The sequence below is a fragment of the Scleropages formosus genome, chromosome 21, assembly GCF_900964775.1.
Source record: "Scleropages formosus chromosome 21, fSclFor1.1, whole genome shotgun sequence".
Classification (NCBI taxonomy): domain Eukaryota; kingdom Metazoa; phylum Chordata; class Actinopteri; order Osteoglossiformes; family Osteoglossidae; genus Scleropages; species Scleropages formosus.
Genome location: NC_041826.1, coordinates 23862849 through 23880209, shown reverse-complemented (window position 1 = coordinate 23880209; position 17361 = coordinate 23862849). Strand labels below are relative to the sequence as shown.

Below are 17361 nucleotides of genomic sequence, written 5' to 3'. Positions count from 1 at the left end.
AGCCCTGTCTAAGGTGACGTCAGATTCGAAATGCTGACCCCATTCATGCACCGTTTCAACCAGTGCTGTGGAGTCGGAGTCGGAAGCAATTATTGGGTTACCGGAGTCGGTAAAAATGTACCGACTCCGACTGATGGTACCGTATATGCCGGTGTATAAGTCGATCCGGCGTATAAGTCAACCCCCAAAAATTAGAGGTATAATATAGAGTTAGGCCTATATTCGCCGGATAAGTCTATCCCCAAAATAACGTGCAGCTTTCGGTAGTGCTGTGGAGTCGGAGCCGGAGGCAATTATTGGGTTACTGGAGTCGGAGTTGAAGGTTTTGTGTACCGACCCCACAGCCCCGGTTTCGACACGTTGTTACGGGGTCCGTATCAAAAGGACGAAGTCGTGGCCACGCGGTGTTCCTCGTTGCGCCACGCTCTTTTGTCACATTTCAGATGTTTTACTGTAATTTGACACAAGAGAAATGAAGAGCAAGACGATGATCTGACATGAGAGCATTTTGGCTCAGCAGACCTACGTATATAAACTGTATAAAACGATACCTCTGCTTCGCGGTCTCTGATTGGCTGCTTCCTGACATCACGTCATTTCAGAAACTTTTGTGCTATATATGTTATGTTAAACTCATGTAAGCCTCAGCTGTTGCTTTTTATATAACTTTCACATGACATAATAGATCATATTATAAGTCTTGTCACGGTGCCCTGAGTGTCTCATTACCGTGAGCCCGGTTACAGTTATGGTTAGGGTTGGAGACGGACACACACCACACCATCAAGGGTTGTTATGAACACATTCGTTTGATCCATCCAGAGGAGCAGAAGGGACTGGTCTTTATTTTCTGAATAAAAACTGTTTCTCAATAAAGAACAGCATGCATAAAAGAAAAAGAAAAGAAAAGAACAGCTTTGTGATTCCGGGCTTTCTAGTCTTAGTTCTATTGAGAAAAGGAAAGGTGCAAAAGTTACAAAAAAAAAAAAAAAAAAAAAAAACACAGTTTGAAAGGTCACGAAGAGGGGAAAGAAGAACCAGATCCAGCTGTGAAGTGAAGGTAAACGCGTCGATCCTCGCTCGGCGTCGGCGCTCCTCCGCGCCGCCAGGGGGCGCTGTCGCGGTGCGCGGCCACGCGTCCACGAGTCATCAGAGGGGGACGCGCTGATTAGCGCTGCTTTGTTGGCTCCGCCGTCCTGAAAGAATAGCCGCTAATTATCCGAGAAGCGCGCGCGCCCGCCTTGCGAGAAAGTGCCTCAGGTGTGTTCTTTTTCATTTATGCCGAGGAGCCGCCATCATGTCCGCGAGCCGCAACCTGAAGGTGTTCCTCGAGTCGTCGCTCAACGAGATCTTTAAAGCGACCGTGAGCGACATCCTCGAGTCGGTGGAGGAGACGCTGCGCGAGTACCAGGAGCACCTCCGGCGCGCGGAGACCGAGAACCGGCAGCTGCGGAAGAGGCTGCAGGAGCGCGACGGGGGCGAGCGGCGCGGGGACGCGGGTAAAAGAAGGACCGCGCTGGGATGGCGCGCTCGCGCGCTCTCTCTCTCTTTTCTCTCGCTCTCTCGCGCGCGCACACACAGCCTGGCGCACAGCGGCTCAGCGCTCTCGCGCCGGCGCCCCTTTGTCTCGTGCTTCCTCACCTTCTTTTGTCCGCGCTCTTTCGCCTTATTTTTTACCGCAAAGTGCCGCTTCTTGCGCACATTTGCAGCGCGGCCTCCACGTCATTGTCCTGCTCGTCCGTCGAGAAGCGACGAACCGTTTTAAAAACGGCTGAAGTCTGGAGAAAAAAAGGGGGGGGGGGAAGCGCGACGAACGACGTTGTCGATGCACGTGCTGAGAAGGGCGCAGTGCCGTCGTGAACCTGCGGTCAAGACAAGTGTTTTTCTCTGTTTTTGTGGGCAAATACAACCTTCCGTCACGGTGCAAAAAAGAAAGATAGAAACTAAGAGCCTGAAATTTAAAGCGTTTCCTTCACTTGGGCGGAATTCTTTCCTTCCTTCCTTCCTTCCTTCCAGCGCGCGACTGAGTCTCTCAGGTTGTGCTCTCTCTACCGCGAAATTATTAACGTTAATTATGGAAGCCTGATTATGCTGAACTAAGCAGTGTGTCTGTTTGAAACCAGCACCAGGCACGTTCCATTCTTGAGTTCTTCAAACCTGCAGTTTTAATGTGCGCTCAGCTGCAATAATCATCATGTCGCAAAAGTATAATTTGCGTTTCTTAAGTCCTCTCGTGTGTGTGTGTGTGTGTGTGTGTGTGTGTGTGTTGTGGTTTATAGGCAGACTGCTGCGCCCTTCCACTCCAGCTCTGCCCGCTTGGTGGTCCTCGGTTGTGGTTCTGGTCCGCAATGTGGTGCGGTGAGCTCCCCCTGTCCCTCAGAACTGCTGAATCCTTACAGTGTCGGAGAAGGGTCTTAAAGCACATCCCTTACAGAGACCCTCTTCTCTTCTGACGTGTCCACACCATGACCTTGGGACAGCTGCTAGTGTAGGGGTTACAGCTTCTACCTTTGGACCCAAAGATCACAGGTTTAAATCCCTCTTCTAGCTGTAGTACCCTTGAGCAAGGTACTTACCCTGAGCTCTTGCAGTAAAATTACCCAGATGTATAAATCGGTAAATAATGCATCGCTCCATACACTACAAACTGCCTTCGGTTTACAGCCCATTTTTTTGTCCTGTACTCCTGCACTGTGGTCTGCAGAGAAACGACATTTTGTTCCACTGTATACAAGCTATATAGAGGAGCGATAATTAAAAACAGCTTGATCGTGATATTGCTCGGTCGCTTTGGGGAAAGACGTCAAGGAAATGAGTAACTAGAAAGTTTCATTGCACTTTCTTTACCAGTTAACCATGCAACTACTGGGAGAGTCATGTATGCTGGTTAAAGCAGACATCAGACAGCCTGGCAGTAGTGTGTGTCTGTGTGTGTTTCCATCTGTGGACCTGCACCTTTATGTCCCCGGAATTGTCTGTCACTTCGGAGGAAAGTGCCTCCTAAATTCAAAATGTAAATGTATTGCTCTTTTTTGGCTTCATAGCTTATTTAGTCAGTAAGAGCAAATATAGTACTATAGTAAATATAACACTTCAAGACTAAATTTGTGGCCTGAGCTCAGAGTTGATGTCACGATACTTTTAACCAGTGCTCTGTTACTTAATGGCTCTGTCAGTAATAAAGCACCGATGTATTTAGTGTAGCGTTGGACTTGTTACCTGAGGCCCTTGAAGAATCCCGTCGATGACCGAATTTATCCGAGAGGTTATGTGGTAGGAGCCCAATAGTGTGATACGATCCGTTATGTGGAACTAGAGACGAAAGAGTAGCACGGTGGAGCAAGACTGTTGAAAAGTAACACCTGCAAGTGATGTAACATGTTCCTTTTGTGTCATTATTTCCCACAAGCCCTTGGGGCTCTGAACACTCTTACGCCGTGCTCCTCCCATGTGCTTTTCCAGGACTTGAAGGCAGAGGTGCCGGCGTCGACGGTGATGAAGTTACTGCCAAGGAGACGGTGCAGCCGCTGGGTCACGTCGGCACTCGGAAAAGAGCGTGCCAGTTTGCAGCGAAGCCGCAGCGGCAGGACCTTGGCGAGAGTGATGAGGGCAGCGGTACAGCGGCGGATTGGGAATCGCTCCCCGTTGGATCGAACAGAGTTAAACGTGACCTCGATGCAGCGGTTTCCACGATTACATCAGCAGGTGCAGACAGCGAGTGTGCCGTAGATCTGTCCAGAACAAAGTTTCCCGGTTACGTGCCAGGTGCGCACGTCAAAACCGAAGCGGACTACGCCGGTGTACAGTCCCCCGGGAGCGTGGAGCTCAACTCCAGGGAGAGTGACTGCGAAGTGAGCGTGACCATCATATCCGACCATCACCTGAATGCTGACGACGGCGAAAATGAGGAGTCCGATGCCAACGAGTCCGACGCGCAGCTGTCGGTCGGACGGCGAGGCCAGGCGCAGCTCGACGCCGAGTTCGCCGTGGGACACCCCTCCCAGCTGCTCTTCCCTCGCTTGGATGTGGACGTGAGCAGAAGAACGAGCGAGAGTCCCACCGCGGAACGTGAGCGACAGGGCATGGAGCTGCAGGGCAGTCTGGAGGCTTCCGGTTCTGCCGTGGACGTCGATGCGGAAGAACATTCCAGAGCCGCTCAGGGCGTCTATCACTGCTTCCTGTGCGATAAAAGCTTCGGTCGCATGGGCTCCCTGAACATCCATCTGCGAACGCACAGTGGGGAGAAGGCGCACTGCTGCACCTACTGCGGGAAGCGCTTCGGTCGAGCCGACCTGCTCAAGTCACACAAGCGCACTCACACCGGGGAGAAACCGTACAGCTGCAACATTTGCGGGAAGAGCTACGGCCAGCCGGGGCAGCTGAGGATCCACAAGCGCGTTCACACCGGAGAACGGCCGTACTGCTGTCTTCACTGCGGTAAACGGTTCAGCGAGCACAACCAGCTCAAAGTGCACCTCCGCACTCACACAGGGGAAAGGCCGTACCATTGCGGCGTCTGCGAGAAGTCCTTCAGCAACGCAGGCAACCTCAGGATGCACCAGAGAATTCACACGGGGGAAAAACCGTACGGCTGTTCTCAGTGTGGCAAGAGGTTCAGCGGTTTAGGCGACCTCAAAACGCACTACAGGGTGCACACGGGCGAGAGGCCCTACCATTGCTCCCTGTGCGAAAAGACCTTCAGCCAGGCGGGGCACTTGACGATACACATGAGGATGCACACCGGAGAGAAGCCCTACAGCTGCAAAGTTTGCGGCAAGAAGTTTAGCGTGACGAGCAGCCTTAAGCTGCACCTGCGCACACACACAGGTGAGAAGCTCTACAGCTGCTCCTACTGCGACAAGAGCTTCAGTCGCTCCGGGCATCTCAAAAGACACGAGCAGGTTCACACAAAGGATAAGCTCTTTCCCTGCGCCGAGTGCGGCAAGAGTTACAGCGACCGGTCGACCCTGAAGAAGCACTTGAAGGTCCACGTGGGCGACGGACCCCACGGAGAGCAGGAGCAGGAGGAGGACCAGGAGCAGGAGCGCTCCAGCGAGTCGGACACCTCCCTCGACAACGATTTACAGATCCAAACGGTAGAGATAATGTGATGTCGACACTTGCCTGTCTTCATAGATTTTACCACTTAATTCGTAGTGAAATAGTTTTTCTTTTTTAATTAAATTCATGATGGTTGCATTTTTAAAATTCCTTTCATCTCAGGTTTTGAAATGTATAGAATGGCTGTTATTTTCTGTTCCATAAGCTCTTTCAGAAGTCCTATCACACTAATTCAACTCTGAAATTCAGTGACTGAAGTTTGGTTTTTACTGTAATTCATGTAAAAGGTGAATATGTTGAAATATTATTTATAGCAGTTAATTTTAAAGGAAAACTTGTTTGCATATAGTCTAAATGGGAACACCCCCCCCCTCCATAAGTGCATTAAGGTCTTGGCGATAAAACACTTGAGGCCATAAGGACACTTACTGCAGCTCTGAGCGTCTGTATTGAATGTACTGTGGATATGAGCCCCCCCTCCCCAGCCCCCATGGATAAACGACATCAGTATTAGTTAACTTTAAAAGTCAGATAGTGAGTTTCTGTGTAAATATTAAAAATAAGATGGAAAAATGGCAAGAAGCAATTAAGAGTAAAAATGTATTTTTTTCCTGTGCAGATCTGTTCCTGCTTTTTCTCTGTTAAAATTAATAACTTGAGTGGAAGTTAACAAACCAATGTTGATTTAAGAATATATATATGCTAAATACTTGGTGAATATGAGCAGATTTGTCAGGATCCCATTAACTGAAACAAATTTTGTGAGAATATGTTACGCTTCTGTATTAGTAAGAATCTAAATTGAGTGTATTATCCACGTTGTCTGTACAATGTGCTCTGTTCAAATTCGGTTTTTAATGTTGCATAATTAAAATTTTACCGACGGAAGGCAATGTCTCATTTCTGTTCAGACAGCTTGATTTTTTTTGTGTGAACTGAGGGTTCAAAGTTGAGTTTTCAGATGAAACTCCATGCAAATCAAAGTATACAAATCCATATATGGAAAGTTTAGCTGGACTTAGTTGTGACCCCCTCTAACAGCCAAGAGAGGACATCACAAGGTCCAACCAGAAGACCTCACACACACACTCATTTGTAAGTCTGAATGATATCATACCTTTAGTTAAGCATAAACAATTAAAATAGGAAAAAGCCACCAAATGGCCCCGTTCACTGGTGAGGGGAAACGTCAAGATCAAATCTCCGTGTTGAACGTATGAGCATGTGATGACACAAAGGCAGCTTTGTCACACCGGACAATGATTCACCGCTCTTCAGTGTTCCAGTGTTGGTGAAGAGGTGCCCGCCGTAGCCTCGTGCTCTCGTTCTTGACCAAGTGGAAACGGCGCGGCCCTTCGGTGCTGCTCTCGCCCATCCTCTTCAAGGTTTGACGAGTTGTCCTTTCAGACACTTTCCTGCCAATAAACCGCTCTTGGGCTGAGCTGTTTTTCTACTATTATAATCCGGTGTTCTTAGGCTATTATGAAACATCACTTTAAATCTTTCTAAATCATTTTTGCAAACTTTAGATTAATAAGTTGCCGAATTAATTTTACCAGCGGGGCAACAGGAAGTGTACAGATTAAGGACCTAAACGAGTAACTGGAAGGCTGAAGGTCATTCAAGCATCAGTTCCTGCTACTGCTGCAGTACCCTTGAGTAACATACCTACCACAAATTACTCCAGTAAATACCCTGCTGTTCAAATGGGTGGAGTACTGTGAGCCACGTGATGAAAATGCAAGTGAACCAATTAATGAACTGACAATTTCTTAATAAATTAATAAAACAGTGTTAATAATGATCTGAGAGTTTCTAGTTCTCATACCAGCTTTGTCCACTGGAGAATTTTTTTTAATAATGCTAAGATTAAATAAATTTTTCTACCATAAATGCTTAGCTGCAGCCACTGAGTAATAAAGTTCTCAAAGACAGTCCCAGGATACAGTAGCAGTCCCATTAAATGTGACGGTCGAAGCATTTTCCTTACTATAAATTCAGAAGCAAACATTTAGCTTCGTTGTTTCTTTTTCTTACATTAAATACAGTATTAACATATGGATTAGTACTAATTGGGGCAGCTGGTAGCGCAGTGGTTGGCACTGTTGCCTTTCAACTCCAAGGTCGCAGGTTTGAATCCCACCTCCAGCTCTAGTACCCTTGAACAAGGTACTTACCCTAAATTGCTCCAGTAAAATGACCCTGTTGTATAAATGGGTAAATAACTCTACGTAGTTTAACGTTGTAAATCCCTTTACAAATGAGTTACTGTAACTATAAAGAAGAGTGAAAAGTGTCACTGTGCTATTCCACTTCCAGCTTATGATACATGATGAGACCCATCACTTTTTCCTTATGCTGCTGCACGTTTGTATCAGTACAGGCTGCTTATAAAAACAAACATTGTACTAAGTCCTTCGCCTTGTGCTTCGAAAGCCTGTATCGCTGGAAGTAATAAAATCTGTACGGATTTATCGATAAACGATGCGAGCTCTTCCGTCAGTAGTCTGGATTCCAGGAGAAAAGGAGGATGAGAATGAGGAAGCTGAGGAAGACGGCGAAGGAGATGAAGAAGATGCCCGCGGCCCACTGCTCGGCAAGCACCCCCGTCACCGCCGGAGGGGTTTCTCTGCTCATCAGATTGGTGAGGTTAAGCATGTATCCCAGCGTCCAGCCGATATCGGTGTCTGCTGCCTGGGGGGGGACAGGACACCCACGCAGAAAGGAGATTACGTTCTTCATAAAACAATTGTTCATTTTCCTGGCGAATCTGGAGGGTATCGGCGGAATGCAGTGGTTCCCCCCCCTGCAGACTTACCTGGAACCGAGAGCTGCTTCATTCCTCTAAAAGCTTGTTTACATTTTCGTTTACATTTCTACACTTAGCAGACGCTTTTCTCCAAAGCGACTTCCAACGAACTCTATGTAGTGTTATCAGCCCACACACCTCATTCACCGTGATGACTTACACTGCTAGATACACAGCTTACTCTGGTTCACTCATCCATACATCAGTGGAACACACACACACTCTCTCTCTTTCTGTCACACACACTATGGGGTTGTTAGCATGAATTTGACACGGTGTCTCAGGGGCTCGCTATTCTAGTTCGGATTCAAATTCAAATTCCTCTAATTCCGCAGCTCTAGACTGTTCTATATCTATATCCCGCCGCTTGTGCAAAAGCGGTGATTTTGAAGTGCGCTCTTCACGAATCCCGTGTCCCTGTCCGCGCAGGAAATGCCCTTTCGTTGTGCGTCACTTCAAGGAAAATCGATACGTCGTGGTCAATCGATAGATGAGATGTAAATGTCAGCGACAGGACACGCCGAAGGTCTGCTCTCTTACTTGCCGTGAAATCGTCACATGACGCATCGCCACCCGATCACCTCGAAATGTTTGCAGGTAACGCCGTGGGAAGTGCGCCGTCGGCCTATGCGGTAAACGGCGTAAATCTACCCTATGACTGCGTTCAAATGACAAACTTCCGTCTTGAAAGTAAGTCCGGTCCTCAAGCCCCTTTTCAGTGCGTAAAACACACATCCGCGTCGTGCGCCGGGTGCAACGTTCGCACACGCGCCACAGACCGAGCCCGATGCCGTCGGCCGCCTGTTCGCGTTGCTTTTCCGCGTTGGATGCGCAAGTGAGAGTTCTGCTCACCTTCTTCTGGAAGTAGATGTTGTCCCAGCTCTCGTTGAAACGATATCCTTCCAGCAGAATAGTCGTCATGTAGACGGCCGAGGCGCAGTAATCCTGAAGGTAGTTTTCTTTCTCTTTCGGATGCTCTGCCTTCACCTGCGAAAAGGTGCACATCTTGCGTCATCGCGACGGTTGCGATCCTTCCCCGAAATCACCGCCATCATCGCTCCGACATCACGCAACCGAAGCGACCCTCTGACAACCGCCGCCGCTATCACGGCTCATTGAGGATCGCCAGCTCTATCGTCGGCACCGCCTCCATCATGCTCGGCATCACCGTTCCTTCTTGCACCGTGAACCATAAACATGGTAAACGGCTGCTATCGGCGTACGATGGAACCGTGACGTGAGCGACTGCGAAAATGTGCGCGTGTCACCGTTTTCCAGCTCTTCCTGCAGAAGGCGTCTATGGTGCTGTTGACTCGGTCCAGCGGAGCCCGAGGGGCCAGGCCAAGAAAGTTGAATGTGTAGAAGTACGCAGAGAAGGCCTGAAAATACGGTCAGACATGCCATTGAAAACAATCCTGATATATGTCTGCACATCTAAAAATTACCAATAATATGATTACATACATACTGTAAATCATCTATATGTTATTTCATAAATGTATGAATATCTACATACATTAATCAGATAATTCATGCCTTTATTAATTAAAACTACAAATGGAATTTGAGTCGATGGCTCTTACACTTACTTCCCCCTCGCTCTTATACTGTATATTAATTATATAAACAAAATAATCAGTGTGAATTTATCACAATAACTACTATCTTGTACAATATTTGTGTGTAACTTTCATACTTTTAAACTCGGCACTTAGACTATTTACCATTTGCACTTTTCATATTTTGCACATTACACATGTTGAAAACTATATTCATTCCTGAAAAATATATGCAGAAACGGCCCAGACTTACAAAAAAATATCCGTTGACAGCTGGCTGGTAGACGCCGTTGAAGGCGCAGTTCGGAGGAAAGCGGCATTCTGTGAAATTAAATATTTTTCTGACGAGAGCCAGACACCGCTGGGGGTCGCCGCTTCCGAAAAAGGTCACGTTGGCCGCAGGGTCAAACTGTGCGGGCTTCCTTATGCAAGGAGAGGCGTAGAGGTCACCCAGGGTCACCGTGAGCTCAAAGCCCATGTGGTAGCAAGGGTGGTTGATTCTCTGGGAAAAGTTTGCCTGTGTGACATAAGAGCATTTGTATCCCATGTGAAAGTTGAAAAAGAAAACCACTTTTAAGGGGTCCGTTGTCCTATTTACCCCAACCGAGAAACACAAGTGGGACTGGATGTCTGTTGATGATTTTGATGATTCTGAGTTCTTCCCTCGCTGTACGCCGCAATCGATAAAATCTCAATATTACTGCTTATTCCTTTGTTTTATTCACCTGATACGATGGGTGAGAAACATCAGATAAAGCCATTAAGAAGTAAAAATTGGCTTTGAGACCTGATTCCATCTGTAGCTCACACAAAGCGGGGTCTCGGTGCGCTTGGAAACAGGGTGTGAGACGGGGCACGACATGGACGGGACGCTCTTACCTTTTATTAACGTGAAGCAGCATTAAAGCATTAAACATGTCTGCTTTCAAATGACTAGAAATAAAAAAATACATCAGGTTCTCCATCTCCTATTGAGCGTGTTGTGCTGACACGTAGCAGACGGCGCGCTCCTGCTGTGTCTCAGGACCCCAGGAGAACGAATCGGCCGAGCGGACGGAGGACAGCGGGTTAGAGAAAGTATCGAAAAGCGTTTCGCCTTGAATTCCGAACTGCGTTTCACCGGTCGCAAGGAAACGACCGATCTGTATTTGGCCGCTTTCAGGAATGCGATGACAAAAGTGTAATAATGGCCACGTACCTTTATTTATTCATTGGGTGCTTTCTGTAAGTTTGGGATATAGCAACGACAAAGAAAAATACACGGAACAAGTTCCGCCTGGAAAATGGGTGAGACGCCGAAGCACAGTCCACCTGTACCTACCCCCTCCCTCCACTTCCTCCTCTTCCCCCCGAGTGTGTTTAATGGCAACTAGTGGCCCTAAATGAAAATATGACCAACTTTCGCTCGGCAAGAGACCGTCGCAAAAATGGAAATGAAAATAAATAAGCGAGCTCAAAAACTGCCGCATCTTTGAACATTTGTCATTCGGAGCTCTGTCGCTTAAAGACCTGAGATTGTCGCCGAACGAACCAAGCGACGTCCACCTGTCGTCGCTTCCCCGGACCGGTTCCGTCCACTTGCCTGACGGAGCTCCGCCTGCAGCCGCTTCATGGCCTGCTCCTTGCCGTAACACAGGTAGCTGTGAGTGTACACGTCGTAGTCGAAGCCGTAGAGTCGGAAGCGGACGGCCGACTCCGGCTCCTGCGCGGGCTCTCGCGGCCTGAAGGCGATTTGCGTGGAGGCGCCGCCCATGTCCAGAGCCCCCAGGATCTCGGCTCCCGCGGGATGCAGCCATTTCCCCTGAAAGGAAAACTGTTCCACAGGGACACGCGCGTCACAGGCGTCACAGGCCTCGCAGGCGTCCGGTGCCGCGGGGACCCCGGGGTTCTTCTGCGACACGACACGCTGAGGCCGACTCGCTTTTCTACACATCCGGGCGTCGTTTTGCGAAGAGCGGTCGCGTTTCGGGACACCGAAGGCCCGTCCGACACCTGCGTCGCGTTCGCTAAAAGTCCATCAATGTACGAAGGTACGTTTGCGGCGCCACTGTGTAACTCTGCAGCTTCGATGTTCCTTTGAATTGAAGTTCTTAAAATTTACTCGCGTGCCACTATTCGTAGAGTAAAGCGCGAACGTGACACATGGTTTACTTTTTCGCTGCGATCCCGTCCTTACGACGTTTTCCGGTTCGGACGCACCTTGATGAATCCCTCCAACAGGTAGTTGATGGTGATCCAGCCGTACGCCCCCTCCTCCGTGCCGGAAAGGATTCTCGCCCCTCGGAAATCAAAGGGGTATCTCTGGATGGTCTTCGCTACCTCCTCCAACACCTGGCTGGACCGAGTGGCATTCTGCAAACTGCAAAGGGTTAAAGTCGTAGCGTCCGGGCCGTAAAGAAGGCTCGCCTCATAAAACTAGGTCCACTTGGTTCTAGGCAAATGGTGCTGCTAAAATCAAAAAACTGGAAAAAAAAAAAAAAAAACAAACATTTTGCTTCATTGTTTCATTTTCTTGGAAAAAAAAATGAAGCCCTTGTTTCTTGATGGACAGTTTTATTTGAAAACTGAATAAGATCTGCTGCCTTATATTCCGTGAAAACACTTTGTGACGCCTCGCCACCTTATTCCTTTGAAATATTGCTACTTTGCAGGAAACATTTTTTTATGAATTGCGCTGCTGGTCTAGGCAGTAAATATATATCTATAGTATCTAGGCAGTAAATATATATCTATAGTATGTCTACTGCTTCTGAACTTTGTTCAGTCCATTTTCAGTCATTGTGTTGTGTGCATATAAACACACACACACACACATATAAAGCATTCGCATACACGTTATTCCAGATTTAGTAATAAATTAGTTGACGATTGCATTATTCTCAATGGTGCTTCAATAAAATGGTGTATTTCTTGAACAACCAGGGTTTTCAGCAGTTTATGGTAAAATAATGAACTGAAGCACAAAACTGCAGTGTTTGCACTGAGGCAACGATTAATAACTATCTGTATCAGCAGTGTATATACTGTATAAAATATTTGCTTTATAATTAAACTTAATACAATAGTTCCTAGTCAGCAGCTCCACAAAATGAGCCCAGACCAGTATAGTGTGATTATAGTGCTATTTCTATAAAGTAAATATGTAAGGTATATATCCACAATACATATATATATATAAATGTACATTTGGATTGTGGACCTTTGCAGTTTAGATAAACATTTACACATCAGTTAAAATGAGCCTTTCTGTCCTGGTCCTGGGTGTAAAGCGCAGTTTGTACGTTTTGTGCTTGTTTGCGCAGGACGGGGACCCGCTGATGAGCTGCTGTAGATCGGCACCAGCGTCTCCCGTGGGAAAGCGAGTCTACTTTTCACTCTTCACGGACGCACGAGACTCACGCGAGAAGCCGCATCCCAGCCGTGGCACCCAAGTAGACGGGTGTCGCCCCCCGCTGCCCGGGTGGGACGGCATCCCCGGCAACATCCAGACACGGCGTTAGGCTCCGCCCAGCTCCCGGGGGGTCGGGACCGTAGCTTGAGATACCGGGGCCTAAAGGGAGGGGAGAGGGTCACTCTCAGGGCGACGTGACTGACCTAGTGAACACCGCATGCGCTCGAGGAAGAAAAAGAGCAGGTGACTTGGAAGAGGGAGTGGAGTTTATCAAGAAATGTGAGGGTAAAGTTCAGCGGCCGGGTGCTGCGTCTGCTGCAAACGTGTCGGAACAGCTCGTAATATGTACGTGTGTAATACGTTCTATTTTTTCCAGACGGAAACCTTCGGGAATGCGCCGTATCGCAGTGTGTTAAAGAGGAGTCCTACGAGATGCGGAGTCTTAAGGACTAATTACACCTGACGGATGTTTCTGGAGTCGAGGTGCTCGCGTGGGTGGGACAGGAGCGTGTTTTCAAAGCAAGAGCTATGTAGGCAAAAACAAAAAGCGATACGGAGGACGTGACCTTGTGTGAAGTAGAAACAAGCACCAAGATGACGGAGCAAAGAGAAAAGAAGAACGCTGAAAAGCTTCGGCGACGGTCCCTCCGTTCCTTCTCCTGGCTCCACCGGCTCATAAATATTATTGATGATCAATTATACAACTATAAATGTGCAATCATTTCTACCCACAGTTAGTACAATTTTTCTCATTCACATTTCATGGTGCGAAAATATGCACCTAAAATGTAACACATTCATTGTGTATATAATACATATTGTGCAATACATATTGTGTTAATACATACATTACAAACAATACAATACAATACTACAGTATACAATACAGAACAGGACAGATGATGAGAGAGACGAGAAAAGGTCCCGATTCTCGGAAAAGAATCCTGTGTGGAGACAGGAACAGGGTAAAGGGGTAGATGGAGAGCGGGAATCGGTTCGTGACGGAGGTACGCAGAACGATGTGCCAAAAGGTAGCTTCTTTACGAGGAGCTTTGAACTAGACAGACACTGACCATCCACATGGCAAACGAGGACCTGAGACACGACACCCGTGTTGTTCTCCTTGCCCCCCGGCCACTGGTAAAGGAAGAGGGCGGTGTGCGTGGAGCCGGCGTCAAACACCATGCCGTACTGAAGGAGCCGTGGAGACAGAGCACCGATTGAGCCGCATTCGGTTTTAGCCAAACAACTACACTTCATTAATATCTGATGGATTAATAGATTAATAATTAATACATTAATAATGAATCATCAGTAGATTAATAATGAAAAGTGATGCTGTTGTTCTGCCACACAAAATTTCATTTTACTGCATACAATGACAATTAAGTAGCTTATCTTATCTTGTCGATACGTAAGAAGAGGACGCCTGTGTATAGTTACCTGAAAGCCAGGTGGTAAATCAGCTTTGTGATGCTGGGCGAGTGTGAGGATCAAAGCAATGATGGACACACATCCCACCGCTGCCACCAGCGCAGCCACCAGTGTTTGCTTGATGGCCAACTTGCCCATGACTTCACGAGAGCCAAACTGCATTGAAGGAAACGCAAAGGCACACGGCCAAATTAATGACGGGGCAGTAAAAGCATCATTTTATGGGATGCGATTTAATTTCACTTCCAGGGATGCGATACATTTATCACCTCTTCATCGTTGCTCTGTAAAGGTGCTCTTACCAGTAAAATAAACCCATGGTGTGTTTCAGAGTTAAAAGCTTTATCACAATAATGTAATGATATAATGATAATAAGCATGCTATTAAAGTAATATTATAATATAGTGATATTATAAGTGACTGTGCCTGTGAAGGTGATTTCTTAATTTTTTCATACATTTTGGACACTGAAAACTGGAGCAGTAGAGTCACAGAGGAGAGGAAACAGTGGAATTCAGGCTATAAGGCTGTAGGTTTCACCACGTTACCTATTGCAGTTTTCATTTTAATGAAGTTTAAATACCTTCATTAGCGCATTTAAAATAAAGACACAAAGAGATGATAAACACTACTATTTTTTTTGTTTGTTCTAATGGAAGCAGTCATGCATTGTATAGTGTACCCTGGTGAAACCATAGTATTCCACACAATGAGCGAATTGTTTCATATGTAAAATGAGCTTTGGCAACACTATCCCAAAACTCTGTTTTGTTCCCAGATATTTCTTATTAAATATGTTATTCTCAGAAATTTATCACTAAATATGTTCAAATATAGTGAAATCACTGCGGCTCCAACTTTCCAGTAGAGAAGGAGAATAAAGGGTTTTAAGAGAGCAGTTTGGCATTTTATAGTCCATGAGTGTTAAAGAAAGCAGCATATTTTGTCATTACTGTACAAACTGTAACTGTGATTACGAGACTAGATGTTCCAAGATGACTGAACTTTTAGAGGAAATTCGTTAATCTTTTCACAACATCCTCTTTAAATTAAAACTTGATTTTAAGACAAAAATAATTAACGGAAACGGATTCACTGCAACGAGTCCTTTTCACGGAATCCTTTCAACAAACGCTCATATTTTACAGGAATATTCAAAAGTGCAGCATGAAATTGCAGCTCATTCGACCAGTAGGAAAACCCAAAAACGGTTCTTCTTTCGTGAGGACAGCAGCTTTACTGTGTTCACCTCACCCTGCACTGCACAGCGAAGTATTACCAGCCTTCACGGCACTTCTCGCGCGCACAACACACACGCTTGTTCTCCCTCAGCGGCACTCCGCGTATTTGCATCCCCTCCTCGGGATGTGTGTGACCTTGCAGTTCCCAGTAGCGGCGCAGCCCGGTGCCCGCCGGTATGGATGATAACGCTCGTCGCACGGGCGAATAGACGTTTCCAAAGCGATGGCGGGCGATGAGGCCGAACGTCCACGCTGCTGTCGCTCCAATCCGTCCGCGCTTCGTGTCTCGCACACTCGTGCGACGGGACAGGAGCAGCAAGTGTGTGACTAACCTGCGTGTCACTCCATCGCAACACGCTGCTCTCTCTCTCTCTCTCTTTCTCTCTCTCTCTCTCGCCCGCGGCCCTCCGCCACCCGTCCAGGCCGGCCGATCCGGGGCTCCTTGTTCCCCAAGCAGCGCCGCTGAGGTTCAGGGCCCCGGAGCAGGAAGAGGCCGAGAGTTCGGAACCCCCGGCGCTGGCAGGTTAACTAATAATTGAGAGGCTGGCTCCTTTACCCTGGTTACGCATTAACCGCTGGGAGCTGGAGATAACCGTCCACCGAACGATGACACCGCAGGCCACGGGACCTCGCCGGAGGGATGTGATCCGACGCAGCACCTGGCGCGGCCCTTTGGGCCCCCCCTCCTCAAAAAGCCACCGTCGCGTGCTCCGCTATACACCGGCGCTCATCATTTATTCATAGCCAGCTGCGCGTGCGGCCTCTGTCTCTCTGAGCCGAAGCCCCGCCAGCGACGCCGAGTGTGACGTCACACACCCGCACCTTTGCACTACAGGCTGTTTACTCACCTGGCACCTGGAGGAAACGCAACCAGTCCACCCGCTCTCTTGTGCAATTTATAGCGGTGGATCGTGCCGGGGGGGGCCGGGGGGAGGGACCGCTGCTGGGATGTCACATCTTGGTAATGATGTGTCCACATGCAAGCAAACTTTGGTAAATAAGACGGCCGGAGAAGTGCGGCGGCAGCGTGTGCGCAGCACGAGAGGAGTGCACCCAGGGTGCTGCATGAGTAAGGATCACAGTAAAATGTGGTAACACACGAGGTGAAAGAGGAGACCGATATCAGCAAACATTCACGTTTTTTTTCCACCGCACCTTAGTTCCGTCACCTGTGCTGCTCTAACGTGCGGCTCCGGGTCCTTCCGGCAGTGTCCCTTCCGCTTGGTTCCCATGTTCATAATGATGTCAAATAAAGTGCAACTGTATTTCGCAGCTCAAACAGTGAAAGGGAACAGCAGGGGGTGCGGTGGTTCGAGGTGTCGCTCTGCGCTCGGAGGACCCAGGTTCGGATCCCATCTATTGCTGTAGTGGCCGTGACCGAGGTACTTACCCTGAATCGATACGGTAAAAGTTACTGTGCTGTACAAACGAGTAAATCATTGCAAGTAGCTTTGGAGAAAAAGTGTCTAATAAATGAGATAATAATACAATAAACGATAAACAAAGACAGTTTCAAAAGGAAGCATTTTGTTAAAATGTGCTGTAATATTTTCCACATAAAGTAATAAACCCACTAGCCCATGATAATAATAATCACACATCATCTGAAACTGCTTGTCCAAAGCAGGGTCACGGTGAACCGGAGCCTGACAGGTCTGGAGGGGGAGGGGACGCACCCAGGACGGGACACCAGTCCATTGCAAGGCACCCCAAGCGGGACTTGAACCCCAGACCCACCGGAGAACAGGACCCGGCCAAATCCGCTGCGCCACTGCACCCTCCTTAATAATAATAATAATAATAATAATAATAATAATAATAAAACACTGGAGGCCTGTAACGTGCAACCTGCTCCACAGTTTTGT

At 47.7% G+C, this 17361-nt stretch overlaps 2 protein-coding genes across 7 annotated transcripts; one reads left to right on the top strand and one right to left on the bottom strand.

The window, feature by feature from the left end:
* The first annotated feature begins 1005 nt into the window (after positions 1–1005).
* Positions 1006–5942, top strand: LOC108920119 (zinc finger protein 391-like). The gene is made up of 2 exons (XM_018728644.2): positions 1006–1499; positions 3463–5942. The coding sequence occupies exons 1-2, from the start codon at positions 1298–1300 to the stop codon at positions 5109–5111; spliced, it is 1851 nt and encodes a 616-aa protein (XP_018584160.2). The 5' UTR covers positions 1006–1297; the 3' UTR covers positions 5112–5942.
* A 549-nt stretch (positions 5943–6491) lies between these two features.
* On the bottom strand, positions 6492–16352 carry entpd8 (ectonucleoside triphosphate diphosphohydrolase 8). 6 transcript variants are annotated; one of them, XM_018728791.2, is made up of 10 exons: positions 16345–16352; positions 14264–14410; positions 13894–14011; positions 12829–12979; positions 11629–11788; positions 11012–11242; positions 9683–9946; positions 9139–9249; positions 8723–8857; positions 6492–7755 (listed from the first exon to the last, which is right to left on the bottom strand). In XM_018728791.2, the coding sequence occupies exons 2-10, from the start codon at positions 14390–14392 to the stop codon at positions 7561–7563; spliced, it is 1494 nt and encodes a 497-aa protein (XP_018584307.2). In that variant the 5' UTR covers positions 14393–14410; positions 16345–16352; the 3' UTR covers positions 6492–7560. The 6 variants fall into 6 exon arrangements, with proteins under 6 accessions (XP_018584307.2, XP_018584304.2, XP_018584305.2 ...); XM_018728788.2 differs by lacking the exon at positions 16345–16352 and adding an exon at positions 16053–16293; XM_018728789.2 differs by lacking the exon at positions 16345–16352 and adding an exon at positions 15829–16027.
* Positions 16353–17361: the final 1009 nt, after the last annotated feature.

Coding starts and splice junctions, on each gene's coding strand:
- LOC108920119 (XM_018728644.2), top strand. CDS start 1,298: ATGTCCGCGAGCCGCAACCTGAAGGTGTTCCTCGAGTCGTCGCTCAAC. Junction 1,500..3,462: donor CGAGCGGCGCGGGGACGCGG/GTAAAAGAAGGA, acceptor GTGCTTTTCCAG/GACTTGAAGGCAGAGGTGCC.
- entpd8 (XM_018728786.2), bottom strand. CDS start 14,416: ATGCAGTTTGGCTCTCGTGAAGTCATGGGCAAGTTGGCCATCAAGCAA. Junction 11,789..12,828: donor GCTGGGATGCGGCTTCTCGC/GTGAGTCTCGTG, acceptor AACCCTTTGCAG/TTTGCAGAATGCCACTCGGT. Junction 11,243..11,628: donor TGTTGGAGGGATTCATCAAG/GTGCGTCCGAAC, acceptor CCTGTGGAACAG/TTTTCCTTTCAGGGGAAATG.